At 42.3% G+C, this 14,814-nt stretch overlaps 1 protein-coding gene across 1 annotated transcript in view; it reads left to right on the forward strand.

Annotated features, from left to right (window-relative positions):
• PAPPA2 (pappalysin 2) overlaps positions 1 to 14,814 on the forward strand; it is a 316,324-nt gene that overhangs the window by 40,802 nt on the left and 260,708 nt on the right. Inside the window, exon 2 of the mRNA XM_010813486.4 lies at positions 8,704 to 9,775. Coding sequence (XP_010811788.2) covers positions 8,704 to 9,775 — 1,072 coding nt within the window. The remainder of the gene's footprint in view (positions 1 to 8,703; positions 9,776 to 14,814) is intronic.

Consider the following 14,814-nt stretch of genomic DNA (forward strand, 5'->3'; position numbering starts at 1 on the left):
TTCCAGGTCAGAGGTTCACCGTTGGGGTAAATCTGTGTTTTTCTGAGCACAGACTGCAATTCTGGTCTAACTGTAGTCTGGCTTACTCAGTCTCAAGGTAGAAGTGAACCAGATACTTTTCCATTCAATATCACACAGATTGGAGGAACAGATTATCACCCCTACAGACTATGAGAATATAGAAAATGCAGGGGCTAGAAGCATTTATCTACTTTGTCCTTGGAAATTTTGAAAATCCCCAGAAGGACACACTCGTGATCTCATGAAAGAGATTGGTGTGGCTGGCAGTGATTCTCAGAGAGATGTCAGCATACTGTTCTTCAGGGCCACAGTTTCTTCTCTGGGAATAATAGATTTTTTAGTGAGAACAGGGGGCATTTATTTCCATTTCAGCAGTCTTAAATATGAGTTGAATTATAGATAATAAAAACTCTAATTAATTACCAGTCCTAGACAACCAATTAACCATCTTCTCTAACAGCATTATATCAGTACACTTCATAACAGACACCTGTTTGTTTTAACTGCCTTTCATTCCACTAGTTTCCAGAGTTAATGAGCAAGAATGCACTATGGTTATGTAGAGACCTCAGACAAACCTAAAATACTTGATCTGATATTAGTCCTTAAATAAATGGTTTAAAAGAATCTCAGATGCTATTTCCACTTTCCTGTCTGACTTAACTTATTAATAACAAATTTTCTAATGCTTTTCCACTGGTGGAAATTCTAAGACCCCCAGCTTCTGTCTTCTGCATTTCCACCTACTGAGCTGCAGGGAAAAGCTTGACTTGTTTTGTAAATATAGAATATCAGCAGATCTCAACATGGTTTCACAAGAATCTGTATTTGTGAAAGTACCACATGTGATTCTGATCCACAGCTAGTGTTGAGGATAGTGATGTCTTCGTTTAGGCTGCTATAACAAAAATACCATAACTGGGTGTCTTTTTTTTTTTTTTAAATCAGAGGATAATTGCTTTACAAGGGCTTCCCAGGTGGCGTTAGTAGTAAAGAACCTGCCTGCCAGTGCAGGAGACGTAAGGGACAGAGGTTCAATCCCTGGGTCAGAAAGATCCCCTGGAGGAGGAAATGGCTACCTACTCCAGCATTCTTGCTTGGAGATTCCCCATGGACAGAGGAGCCTGGCAGCCTACAGTCCATAGGGTCGCACAGAGTCGGACTCGACTGAAGCAATTTAGCATGCATGCACATGCTTTACAATGTTGTCTTGGTTCCTGCCAAACAGCAAGGTGAATCAGTCATAATTATATATATACCCCCTCCCTTTCAAGCCTCCCTTCTTCCTCCCATCCTACCCTCTAGGTGAATGGGTGTCTTAAACAAAAGAAATTAATCTCTCACTGTTCTGGAGGCAAGGAAATCTAATATGAAGGCACTAGCAGATCTGGTATCCAGTGAGAATCCTCTTCTTGGTTGGCAGATGTTTGTCTTCTTGTATCCTCAGATAGTGGAGAGCAGAGAGAGGAGCTAGCTCTGTCCTTCTTAAAAGGACACTAATCCCATCATGAGGGCACCACCCTTATGACCTAATAACCTCCCAAAAGGCTCTGTCTCCAAATATCATTACATGAGACAGTAGGGTTCCTGTAAATGAATTTGGGAGGTGGTGGGGAATACACATGTTCAGTTCACAGTAATTGGATTAGAAAATGCTATTTGTTAAGTATGCTTCTTTTTTTCCTGGAATGAGTGCAAGGCAATGCTTCACCAATTATTTACCCTCTTCCTATAGATGAAATATGAAAAGTGGTAATATAGCAAGTAAAATGCAGTTGTCCAGGTACCTAGTGAGGTTTCACATATACTGCTTGGACATCTTATTAAATGAAAGTAAAGAATCATTACTTTCATAATCATTTAAAAAGTAATACCTCTATATACTTCCTACAACTCCCAACTAGAACTATTTTAATACCCTTGGCCAATAAATCCTTTATATTAATAATAGAGTTACTAAAATTTAGATTAATCAGAACTAATAAGAAAATTCCATCTTCTGTGTAGTGTGTCAAGAAGTTAGAGATAAAATCTTAGACACACTATAATTATAATAATTTTAATAGCTTCCTTTGGGTTAAATGAGGATGAGATGGCTGGATGGCATCACTGACTCGATGGACGTGAGTCTGAGTCAACTCTGGGAGTTGGTGATGGACAGGGAGGCCTGGCGCTGCGATTCATGGGGTCACAAAGAGTCGGACACGATTGAGTGACTGGTTTGATCTGATCTTGCGTTAAATAGATTTCCCAGGTGGCAGAGTGGTAAAGAATCTGCCTGCCAATGCAGGAGATGTTGTTCAATCTCTGGGTCAGGAAGATCCTCTGGAGAAGGAAATGGCAACCCAGTCCAGGATTATTGCCTGGGAAATCCTGTGGACAGAGAAGCCTGGTGGGAGTATGTCCTACGGGGTTGCAAAAGAGTCATATACAACTCAGAGACTAAACAATGAGATTAACTAAGTAGAAACAATTAAATTGTTGCTACTAGAATATAGGTTCTAAGGATAATAAGTTAAAATGTTCAGAATTGCAATTATAAGATTTTGGCAAGTGACACGCTTCAGTTCAGTTCAGTCGCTCAGTTGTGTCTGACTCTGCAACCTCATGAATTGCAGCACGCCAGGCCTCCCTGTCCATCACCAACTCCTCGAGTTCACTCAAACTCACGTCCATTGAGTTGGTGATGCCATCCAGCCATCTCATCCTCTGTCATCCCCTTCTCCTCCTGCCCCCAATCCCTCCTAGCATCAGAGTCTTTTCCAATGAGTCAACTCTTCACATCAGGTGGCCAATGTATTGGAGTTTCAGCTTTAACATCACTCCTTCCGAAGAACACCCAGGGCTGATTTCCTTCAGAATGGACTGGTTGGATCCCCTTGCAGTCCAAGGGCCTCTCAAGAGTCTTCTCCAACACCACAGTTCAAAAGCATCAATTCTTTGGTGCTCAGCTTTCTTCACAGTCCAACTCTCACATCCATACATGACCACAGGAAAAACCATTGCCTTGACTAGACAGACCTTTGTTGGCAAAGTAATGTCTCTGCTTTTCAATATGCTATCTAGGATGGTCATAACTTTCCTCCCAAGGAGTAAACGTCTTTTAATTCCATGGCTGCAATCACCATCTGCAGTGATTTTAGAGCCCAGAAAAATAAAGTTAGCCACTGTTGCCACCGTTTCCCCATCTATTTCCCATGAAGTGATGGGACCGGATACCATGATCTTTGTTTTCTGAATATTGAGCTTTAAGCCAACTTTTTCACTCTCCTCTTTCACTTTCATCAAGAGGCTTTTTAGTTCCTCTTCACTTTCTGCCATAAGGGTGGTGTCATCTGCATATCTGAGGTTATTGATATTTCTCCTGGCAATCTTGATTCCAGCTTGTGCTTCTTCCAGCCCAGCGTTTCTCATGATGTACTCTGCGTATAAATTAAATAAGCAGGGTAACAATACCCAGCCTTGACATACTCCTTTTCCTATTTGGAACCAGTCTTTTGTTCCATGTCCAGTTCTAACTGTTGCTTCCTGACCTGCATATAGGTTTCTCAAGACGCATGTCAGGTGGTCTGGTATTCCCATCTCTTTCAGAATTTTCCACAGTTTATTGTGATCCACACAGTCAAAGGCTTTGGCATAGTCAATAAAGCAGAAATAGATGTTCTTCTGGAACTCTCTTGCTTTTTCCATGATCCAGTGGATGTTGGCAATTTGATCTCTGGTTCCTCTGCCTTTTCTAAAACCAGCTTGAACATCAGGAAGTTCATGGTTCACATATTGCTGAAGCCTGGCTTGGAGAATTTTGAGCATTACTTTACTAGCATGTGAGATGAGTGCAATTGTGTGGTAGTTTGAGCATTCTTTGGCATTGCCTTTCTTTGGAACTGGAATGAAAACTGACCTTTTCCAGTCCTGTGGCCACTGCTGAGTTTTCCAAATGTGCTGGCATATTGAGTGCAGCACTTTCACAGCATCATCTTCCAGGATTTTAAGTAGCTCCACTGGAATTCCATCACCTCCACTAGCTTTGTTCATAGTGATGCTTTCTAAGACCGACTTAATTTCACATTCTAGGATGTCTGGCTCTAGGTGAGTGATCACACCATCGTGATTATCTGAGTCATGAAGATATTTTTTTGTACAGTTCTTTTGTGTATTCTTGCCACCTCTTCTTAATATCTTCTGCTTCCATTAGGTCCATACCACTTCTGTCCTATATTGAGCCCATCTTTGCATGAAATATTCCCTTGGTATCTCTAATTTTCTTGAAGAGATCTCTAGTCTTTCCTGTTATATCGTTTTCCTCTCTGTTTGCATTGATCGCTGAGGAAGGCTTTCTTATCTCTCCTTGCTATTCTTTGGAACTCTGCATTCAGTTGCTTATATCTTCCCTTTTCTCCTTTGCTTTCCACTTCTCTTCTTTTCACAGCTATTTGTAAGGCCTCCCCAGACAACCATTTTACTTTTTTGCATTTCTTTTCCATGGGGATGGTCTTGATCCCTGTCTCCTGTACAATGTCACGAACCTCATTCCATAGTTCATCAGGCACTCTATCTATCAGATCTAGTCCCTTAAATCTATTTCTCACTTCCACTGTATAATCATAAGAGATTTGATTTAGGTCATACCTGAATGGTCTAGTGGTTTTCCCTACTTTCTTCAATTTAAGTCTGAATTTGGCAATAAGGAGTTCATGATCTGAGCCACAGTCAGCTCCCAGTCTTTTTTTTTGCTGACTGTATAGAGCTTCTCCATGTTTGGCTGCAAAGAATATAATCAATCTGATTTAGGTGTTCACTATCTGGTGATGTCCACGTGTAGAGTCTTCTCTTGTGTTGTTGGAAGAGGGTGTTTGCTATGAACAGTGTGTTCTCTTGGCAAAACTCTATTAGCCTTTGCCCTGTTTCATTCCGTACTCCAAGGCCAAATTTGCCTGTTACTCCAGGTGTTTCCTGATTTCCTACTTTTGCATTCTAGTCCCCTATAATGAAAAGGACATCTTTTTTGGGTTTTAGTTCTAAAAGGTCTTGTAGGTCTTCATAGAACCATTCAATTTCAGCTTCTTCAGCATTTCTGGTTGGGGAATAGGCTTGGGTCACTGTGATGTTGAATGGTTTGCCTTGGAAATGAACAGAAATCATTCTGTCGTTTTTGAGATTGCATCCAAGTACTGCATTTCAGACTCTCTTGTTGACCATGATGGCTACTCCATTTCTTCTAAGGAATTTCTGCCCACAGTAGTAGATATAATGGTCATATGAGTTAATTCACCTATTCCAGTCCATCTTAGTTCGCTGATTCCTAGAATGTCAACATTCACTCTTGCCATTTCCTGTTTGACCACTTCCAATTTGCCTTGATTCATGGACCTAACGTTCCAGGTTCCTATGCAATATTGCTCTTTACAGCATCGGACCTTGCTTCTATCACCAGTCACATCCACAACTTGGTATTGTTTTTGCTTTGGCTCCATCCCTTCATTCTTTCTGGAGCTATTTCTCCACTGATCTCCAGTAGCATATTGGGCACTTACCGACCTGAGGAGTTCCTCTTTCAGTATCCTATCATTTTGCCCTTTCATACTGTTCATGGGGTTCTCAAGGCAAGAATACTGAAGTGGTTTGCCATTCCCTTCTCCAGTGGACCACATTCTGTCAGACCTCTCCACCATGACCCTTCCATTTTGGGTGGCCCCACAGCATGGCTAGTTTCATTGAGTTAGACAAGGCTGTGGTCCATGTGATCAGATTGGCTAGTTTTCTGTGAGTATGGTTTCAGTGTGTCTGCCCTCTGATGCCCTCGCACAATAACTACTATCTTACTTGGGTTTCTCTTACCTTGGACCTGGGGTGCTTCTTCACGGCTGCTCCAGCAAAGCACAGATGCTGCTCCTTATCTTGGACAAGTTGCCCCTCCTGACCTTGAACATGGAGTAGCTCCTCTTGGCTCTCCTGCTTGCAGCCACTGCTCCTTGGAGGTGGGGTTGCTCCTCTTGGCCACTGCCCCTGACCTCGGACGTGGGGTAGCTCCTCTTGGCCGCTCCTGTGCTGTCGCAGCCTGGCACGGGGACATAAAAGGGACAGAGAAATCTTCTGACACAGACATCAGAAGAGGGACAGAGAATACCCCCCTCACTAGAGTTAGCTATGGAGTTATATACTTTTTAATTAATTATTACAGTAAATCAAAAGAATGTCTCAAGTTTGTGAAAATTTTACCAGACCCACTCCCACAATTTACATTTTAGGATAACAGGCTTAGAACTTAGTAATAGAAAGATCCTACCAAACCCACTCCCATAATATACATTCTAAGATATCAGGTTTCTCAAGAAGGTCAGGAAGCAATAATTAGAACTGGACATGAAACAATAGACTGGTTCCAAATAGGAATGGGAATTTGAGTGAACTTCGGGAGTTGGTGATGGACAGGGAGGCCTGGCATGCTGCGATTCATGGGGTTGCAAAGAGTCGGACACGACTAAAGTGACTTAGCAGCAGCAGTACAGGAGAAGGCAATGGCACCCCACTCCAGTACTTTTGCCTGGAAAATCCCATGGACGGAGGACCCTGGTGGGCTGCAGTCCATGGGGTCGCTAGAGTCGGACACGACTGAGCGACTTCACTTTCACTTTTCACTTTCATACATTGGAGAAGGAAATAGCTACCCACTCCAGTGTTCTTGCCTGGAGAATCCCAGGGACGAGGGAGCCTGGTGGGCTGCCGTCTATGGGGTCGCACAGAGTCAGACATGATTGAAGCGACTTAGCAGCCTCAGCAGCAGTACAGAGTTTAAACTGAGTTTTTTGTTGTGTAATCATCAGTTTCAGGCTTAAAAAAAAAAAAAATTATGTGACTAAGACAAATGAATGTAGAGGAAAAAAAAAAAGTTTGTCTTTTCCTCCTCCTCAAGAACCCCAGACCTCTCTCTCCTCAGGGACCTCTAGACTTCTTATCAACCTGCCTAGGAATTGACTTTCTCAATACAAAACCAGAATATCACCGTTTTATTACTCCTAGTGTTCACTTGCAAGTATAATTGGTAGAATTACTAGATTGGGGAGGAGTTGCCTTTGTTAAAAAGAACATTTATTTTTTTAAAACACAAGTTATTGATTTATACTAGAGACAGAAGGGGAGAAGGCAATGGCACCCCACTCCAGTACTCTTGCCTGGAAAATCCCATGGATGAAGGAGCCTGGTAGGCTGCAGTCCATGGGGTCACTAAGAGTCAGACACGACTGAGCGACTTCACTTTAACTTTTCACTTTCATGCATTGGAGGAGGAAATGGCAACCCACTCCAGTGTTCTTGCCTGGAGAATCCCAGGGACGGCAGGGCCTGGTGGGCTGCCATCTATGGGGTCACACAGAGTCGGACATGACTGAAGTGACTTAGCAGCAGCAGCAGCAGAGACAGAAGAGAAGATAATCTATCCTTTTATGAAAGCATAGCTACTTTTGATACTTGCCTGCGATTAGAATGGGGGGACTCATGGCTTTAAAATTCAGACTCTCCATAGGATAGTACCATTTGAGTGCATTACATAGAAGTTGAGAGGAATAAGTAAAATTCTTGCCTGGGGGGTGTGTCGGGGGCTGGGGAAGAATGACTTGTTAGCTTCCTGTGTCTATCTAAAGGCCAGTCAACTTTTCCATTATCCATTCATTCTTAAAGCAGTATTTACTAAGCATTTCCTGTGTGAATGTACTACCTCTACGTAAATTACAAGACTGTTTAACTACATAGACTCTGCCTATGTACAGGAAGAGGTACTGGGAGGAGGTGGTGAACTCATAACTGCAGATGGCTTTGCCAGGAACATTCGAGGCCTCCATATTGTCTGAGGCTTCCTCTTTCATCTGTCACATATGACTACTCCTTCCTGCTGCCAAATTCTTAGTGATATAGTTATCTACAGGAATTCTCTGCTTTGTTTATGGGACTTCATAGTCCTGGGCCTGCAATGAATATGATGCTAAGGCAGCATGTGGTAAGGAGCTTCATTCATCTGGAAAGATTCCACTTCTGCACTGTGGTAGGCATTATGGGTCATAAGAACAATTATTCTTATAGTTTGACTAGGTTTTTATAGTCTAGGACCATGGGGCAATACTCCTTTGCTTACTTAGGGGAACACCTGTTCACTTCAGATGGGCGTTCTTGCCCTTAGGCATCAGAGGGAATAACATGTCTAGGATGTTACAGTCTTCTTATTTTCCCCACAGGATTCGTCATTTCAATATTCAATAGAAAAAAAATCTTTTTTGGGGGGTAGATTACTATATTTTGTAAAAACTACAATGGCCCTTGTGAATTCTAAGGAAGTGGAAAGAGAAGAAGGCATGGATGCGAAGTCAGCATGAGAAATGTTTGTGACAAAGTAGTGAGGATATTTGTCACTTGCACTGTGACAAATCCCCTTCCAGCTTCCATTTTGGTTATTTAAAAATACTGGAATGCGTTAAATTGGATGGAATCTCAAATTAAATTCCTTTGGGGAAAGTTGTTGCCAGAACATCTAATATGGGGTACTGGACAAGCATCTTAGGTGGGGACTCTGTATCAATTTTTTTTTCCCATTAAAAACCTACATTCTTGCTATTTATACGGGTTTTCTTCTCCCTTTCTCCATCCCTTTTGCATCTGGTATTTCTCCCTCGACTCTTCCTTCTTTCCCAGGTGTGTTTGATAACTGCTCCCACGCTATCAGTGACAAGGGCTGGGCCCTGGGGATCCGCTCAGGGAAGGATGTGGGAAGGCGAGATGCTCGCTTCTTCTTCTCTCTTCGCACCGATCGAGTGAAGAAAGCCACCACTGTGATGGGCCACAGTCGCTACCAACCGGGCAAGTGGACCCACGTGGCAGCCACTTACGATGGACAGCGCATGGCCTTGTATGTGGATGGCACTCAGGTGGCTAGTAGTCCAGATCAGTCTGGTCCCCTGAACAGCCCCTTCATGGCATCTTGTCGCTCTCTCCTCCTTGGGGGGGACAGCTCAGAAGACGGGCACTCTTTCCGTGGACACCTGGGCATCCTGGTCTTCTGGTCGACAGCCCGCTCACAAAGCCACCTTCAGCACAGTCCTCAGCAGCCAATGGAGGTGGAGGATTTGACCACCCTGCTACTGACCGCCAGTTTTGAGCCCCTGGAAGAACAGTGGGTCCCCTTTAGAGATGGGAAGTACCCACGGCTTGAGGTTCTCCAGGGCTTTGAGTCAGAGCCTGAGATTCTGTCCCCTCTGCAGCCCCCGCTCTGTGGGCAGACAGCATGTGACAATGTGGAATTGATCTCTCAGTACAATGGGCACTGGCCCCTCCGGGGAGAGAAGGTGATCCGCTACCGGCTGGTGAACATCTATGACGACGAGGGTCTGAACCCCACGGTGAGTGAGGAGCAGATCCGTCGGCAGCACGAGGTGCTCAATGACGCCTTCAGCCGCTACAACATCAGCTGGCAGCTGAGCGTCCACCGCGTCCAAAACTCCACCCTGCGCCACCGCATCGTGCTGCTGAACTGTGAGCCCAGCAAAATTGGCAACGACCACTGTGACCCCGAGTGCGAGCACCCACTCACGGGCTATGATGGGGGTGACTGCCGCCTGCGGGGCCGGTGCTACCCCTGGAATCGCAAGGACGGGCGCTGCCATGTGGGGTGCAACAACATGCTGAACGACTTTGACGAGGGCGACTGCTGTGACCCAGACGTGGCCGAGGTGCGCAAGACCTGCTTTGACCCTGACTCACCCAGGAGGTAAGGGACCGGGGCCAGGGGGTATCCTGCTTGGAGGGTGCATTCCTGACGTCATTTTATCTTTTTGGCTTCTGGAAACAAAAGAGTGTTCACGCAACCTCCAAATAGAACAATTATCTACTCCACCAGGTATCGGTGAGCTTTCATCAAGTACTAGATGCTGTGCTGGGTAATTAGGGACACACGGATGACTAAGATGAAAACACAACCCTTACAAACTCAGTTTCTTTGAAGCACACAACTGTGGATGTGGTGTGAGCCGCACATGCACCACGTGCTTGAGATACAGGGAAGCTGAATGACTTTATCTGTCCAAGGAAGCCAGGGCATCTTTGCAGAGAACAAAGGGGGTATACATTGATAGACAGCACTCATACAGGAGCCAGGAGACCCAGGTTTGATCCCTGGGTTGGGAAGACTCGCTGGAGGAGGAAATGGCAACCCACTCCAGTACTCTTGCCTGGAGAACTGCATGGACAGGCTACAGTCCATAGTATTGCAAAGAGTCGGACATGACTGATCGACTAACACTTTCACTTCCATTCTTTTCACAGTCTTTGGTTTCCAGCAAAGTAGTGCAAATTCATGAGGAGGCCCCATGTGTGCTTAGTCTGTGACGTGGACTGAGCAGTTCAGCAGCTTTATGAACCTAAGATGTTTCACATCTAAGCACAATTGCAGGCTTCCTCTTTTGCTCCATTAAATTTCATTCTCCACACAGTATTTGGAACAATCCCACTGGAAAGGTGCATCAGATCCGGTCACTTGCCTCCTTACATGTTTTCCTACTACACTTAGAATGAAACCCGAGCCCCACTCCTGTCTCCTGGATCACGAACCCTGTCTACCTCTCCAGCCTCTCTCCCACCCCAGCCTGGTTCTCCACACCCACACTACACAGCCTCGCAGACTCTAGTCTGTTCCATGGCACACATTAAGCTTGTCCCTGCCCCAGAGCTTTGCACTAGCTGTTTCACCTTGGAATCTTCTTTTCCTTAATCTTCCCTTGGTGAGTTTTCTCTTGTCATTCCAAAATCTATTTAAATGTCACCTCCTGGCGAGACCTTTCCTGATCACCCAATCTAAGTTGATTAGTCAATCTCTATTATGTCAACTAATTTAAATTATCTCCATAACACTTCTCACCTCTGGTGTTTTTCTTGTGCACTTGTTGATTTGTCTTTCCCTGGCCTGGAATATCAGTTCTTGTTACATTCCCAGTGCCTAGAGCATCAGCTGAAACATAGTTGTCTATTTTATGTTTATTTTAATGAATAAATGAATCTGATGTGTCATCTGTTGTGAGACAGAAGCCAATAGGAGGATTTCTGCTTGATGGTTGATGCCAGGGTTGAGGACTATTAGAGGGAGTTAAGAAAGGATAGAGATAGTGGTAAACTTGTTGATTTGTGCATATGGACAAGGGTTCCCTACTTATAACTTGTACCTTTGTATGAAATATAAAATGCCTCACACCTGAGCTAGGGTGTTATGTTGGTGGGAGGTGGGAGGATTGGATATCAGTTTCCACCCAATACCTGAATGGCTGCCTTTGAATTTTTTGGACACGATTTGTGTGGTAATTCGTGGTCTTGTGTGTGGGCAGTCCTCTTGATGCCCCTGTGTGTGGGTGGTTAGAACCAATTAATAGATTCTCCTATATCTCAGACATGTGATGTCAAAACGGTAAGATTTGCAAAGAGGGAACGGAGTTGAATTCCAGAGCCCTTGTTACTTAACCAGCTATGTAAATTGTACAAGTCACTTTTGGAAACCCAGATGTCTTGTCTGTAAAACAAGGGTTGCAGTAATACTTGGTGTTACCTATATCTTTGGGTTATTTTGTGAAGCAAATGAAATAAGGTACAGGAAATGTGTTAGTCACTCAGTCGTGTCTGACTCTTTACAACTGTAGCCCATTCATGGAATTCTCCAGGCAAGAATATTGGAGTGGGTAGCCATTCCCTTCTCCAGGGGATCTCCCTGACCCATTGAACTCGGATCTCCTGCATTGCAGGCAAATTCTTTACCATCTGAGCCACCAGGGAAGCAAGGTACAGGAAAGTGCTTGGTAACTCTAAAGTTTTCCTAGTACAAAAATAGTTCTAAACTAACATTAGTTATTATCATTATTAGAACTGACAGATGGGAAGCCTTTGTTTACATAATAATACCCAGGGAACTGATCATATTACCAGAAATATTTGCATAAGAAAGATTCTGTTTGGGTTTGGTTTTTAGATTTTGATAACCTTAAGCAGAAGCTAAACCTCACTAGCAACAGTGTTTGCCAACTCAGGATCTCCAGAGAGCTCTCCAGGCAAATCTGGCTTGTTCTCATTTGTCTACTAGCTCATTATAACAACACACTGCCTTGACTGACAGAGATGTCTTTCATGGTACCTACGCATCTTTCTCCTTAGAGTGGCCCCTTATCTCTGAATCCTTACTGCCACTGCTAGTACCCAGGGGTTTATAACTTATTCACCTTACTCCTTCAGAGTTGCCATGGTAACTTATCCTTTTCTATCTGTGGACCCAGATGTGTTTCAAACTTTCTTACCCTTAGATGCAAAACTTGCTTTACGGAATAAAAGGAACTATTCATACTTTTTTGGTTGTTGTTGTTTAGTTGTTAAGTTGTATCTGACTCTCTTGTGACCCCACGGACTATAGCCCACCTGGTTCCACTGTCCATGGGGTTTCCTAGGCAAGAATACTAGAATGCTTGCCATTTCCTTCTCCAGGGGATGTTCCTGACCCAGGGATCAAACCTGAGTCTCCTGCATTGGCAGTCAGATTCTTTACCACTGAGCCACAGGGAAGCCCAAATAAATGTCCCTGGTTAAAATATCAAATGTACTGAAGACAACTGTACCAAAAAATAAGGAATGGCAATCCTCTGCCTAACTCTTCCTCGTCCTTCTCTACTCTCTAGCCTTACTCCTATCTTTAATTATTTTACTTGCCTTTTTGGTAATATCCAAACATTATATTTATATTACTTGATTCATCTATTTTATTTTTAAAAAAATTTTGGCAGGGAACATGCACATGGCTTGCATTAGTTCCCTGACCAGGGATCAAACCGACGCCTTTGGCAGTGAAAGTGCAGAGTCTGAACCACTGGATCAACTTATTTTCATCCATTTTAAACATTATGTTTAAACATTAGTTTTAAATATTATGACTTGCTTTTATTATAACGATGAGAGTTTTACTTTACTCCCACATTGCATCTGCATTTTTTAATATATTTTAAAATTAATGTTTTAATTTTACTGTTTGTAGTTGGCTCAGTTATATATATTTATAATATTGTGACTATAAAATATTTTTCTTTGGTTGCAGAACAAGGTTCTGTTCTATTACTATGCTTTCTTTCTGGCATAGCTCTTCCACTTCCCCATACACATGGACCCTATCCCTTGAGTCTCTATTTCCTCCTTCCCTTCTATCTTCCTTCCTTTTTGATGTCTTCATTTTCAAATGCTTTATCATATCTATAGAATAGATAAATAGATCTATAGAAAGTGTCTTTTAATTTTTTTAACACTCCTCTGGAGCTCTCCCTTCCAGTTCATTCCACTTTTCTCTCCTCTTCCGACTTCACCAGTTATATTTAGTTCTGCTGCACAGTTGTTATCCTGAAATTTCTCATCACTGATTTTTTGGGAGGATTGGAGTCACTGTGTCCTCAATTGCATGAATATCTCTTAATTTAAAGCTTAATTTTTTCCTGGAAAACCTCCTTAAGTAACTTTCTAAGAAAGGATGTTTTAGATAACTTTTCCAGAAAAGCATTTCTCAAAATGCTTTTATTTTGCCTTTACCCAAAACGGATAGTTTGTCCTGGTGTAAAATTTGAGTTGGGAAATATTTTCTCTTAAATTTTTGAAGAAATTCATTAATTGTCTCTAGCTTCTATTCTAATAATTATGTGTTTTAGAGGTGAATTTTTTTCCTATTAAAAATCATTTTGGATTTTTAGCCATGTTACTTTAGGGATTTTATGATAATTTTTGGAAGGGTTGGCCTTTCATTCTTCTTTTGTTGATATTCAATGATTCTTTCAGTTTGGACACATGCCTCTTGTTGTCGTCGTTGTTGTTGATCAGTTGTTCAGTACTCAGTCGTGTCCGACTCTTTGAGGCCCCACGGACTGCAGCATGCCAGGCTTCCCTGTCCTTCACCATCTCCGAGGCTTGTTCAATCTCATGTCCACTGAGTGATGCCATCCTTATCTCTAGCAAATTTTCTGAAATTATTAGGTTGATATTTCTTAATTCTCTGATCTCTTTTTCCCCTCTGAACCTTCTGAGGATGATCTGAATTTATTCTGTCCTTTTTCTCTTATATGTTCTATCTCATTGTTATTTAGTTCTATTTTTTGGAGATTTCCTTGAGTTTATCTTCTAAATCTTCTGCTGAATTTTTTTTTAATCTTAGCAATCATATATTTAAGACTTTACTCTGATTTTTCTATATTAGTCTGTTTTTAAGGGTGCAGCCATTTTCTGAGGCTAAAAGTAAGATGAATTCTGAATTTTTTTCCTGGTGCAGTATATTTGATTCATCTGTAGTCAACTTTTATTTTTCCTTTTTTTCCCCTCTTAATTCTGATCTGTCTTTCATGCTGGTGGATTTTCTCAAGTGCATAGTGCTTATTCACAATAAGAAACACACTTTTATAGCCCTATTATTATGATTTAAAAAAGGATACTTATTTGTGAATTTCTTCTTTTAGGGGGAGAATCCTGAAGACAGTGGGTTTTTTTTTCTCAGTTCCCTTATACTTATTTCATGTACAGACCTTTTATTCTACTCCACTTTCTCTGCTTTGTATTTCTTGTGTTAAATTTTTATTATTAAAAACATTGAATGTTTTTCATAACTCTTATTGGCAGGAACCATATTTTGAAAAACAATTATTTATCAAGTTTCTCTGATATGCCAGACACAGTAAGACAAGCAAAGGGACAAATATAAAGAATACATAGAACAAGTGCTCATATCTTAGTGGAGGGGTTTAATAATTT

This window comes from Bos taurus, chromosome 16, assembly GCF_002263795.3.
Source record: "Bos taurus isolate L1 Dominette 01449 registration number 42190680 breed Hereford chromosome 16, ARS-UCD2.0, whole genome shotgun sequence".
NCBI classification, from domain to species: domain Eukaryota; kingdom Metazoa; phylum Chordata; class Mammalia; order Artiodactyla; family Bovidae; genus Bos; species Bos taurus.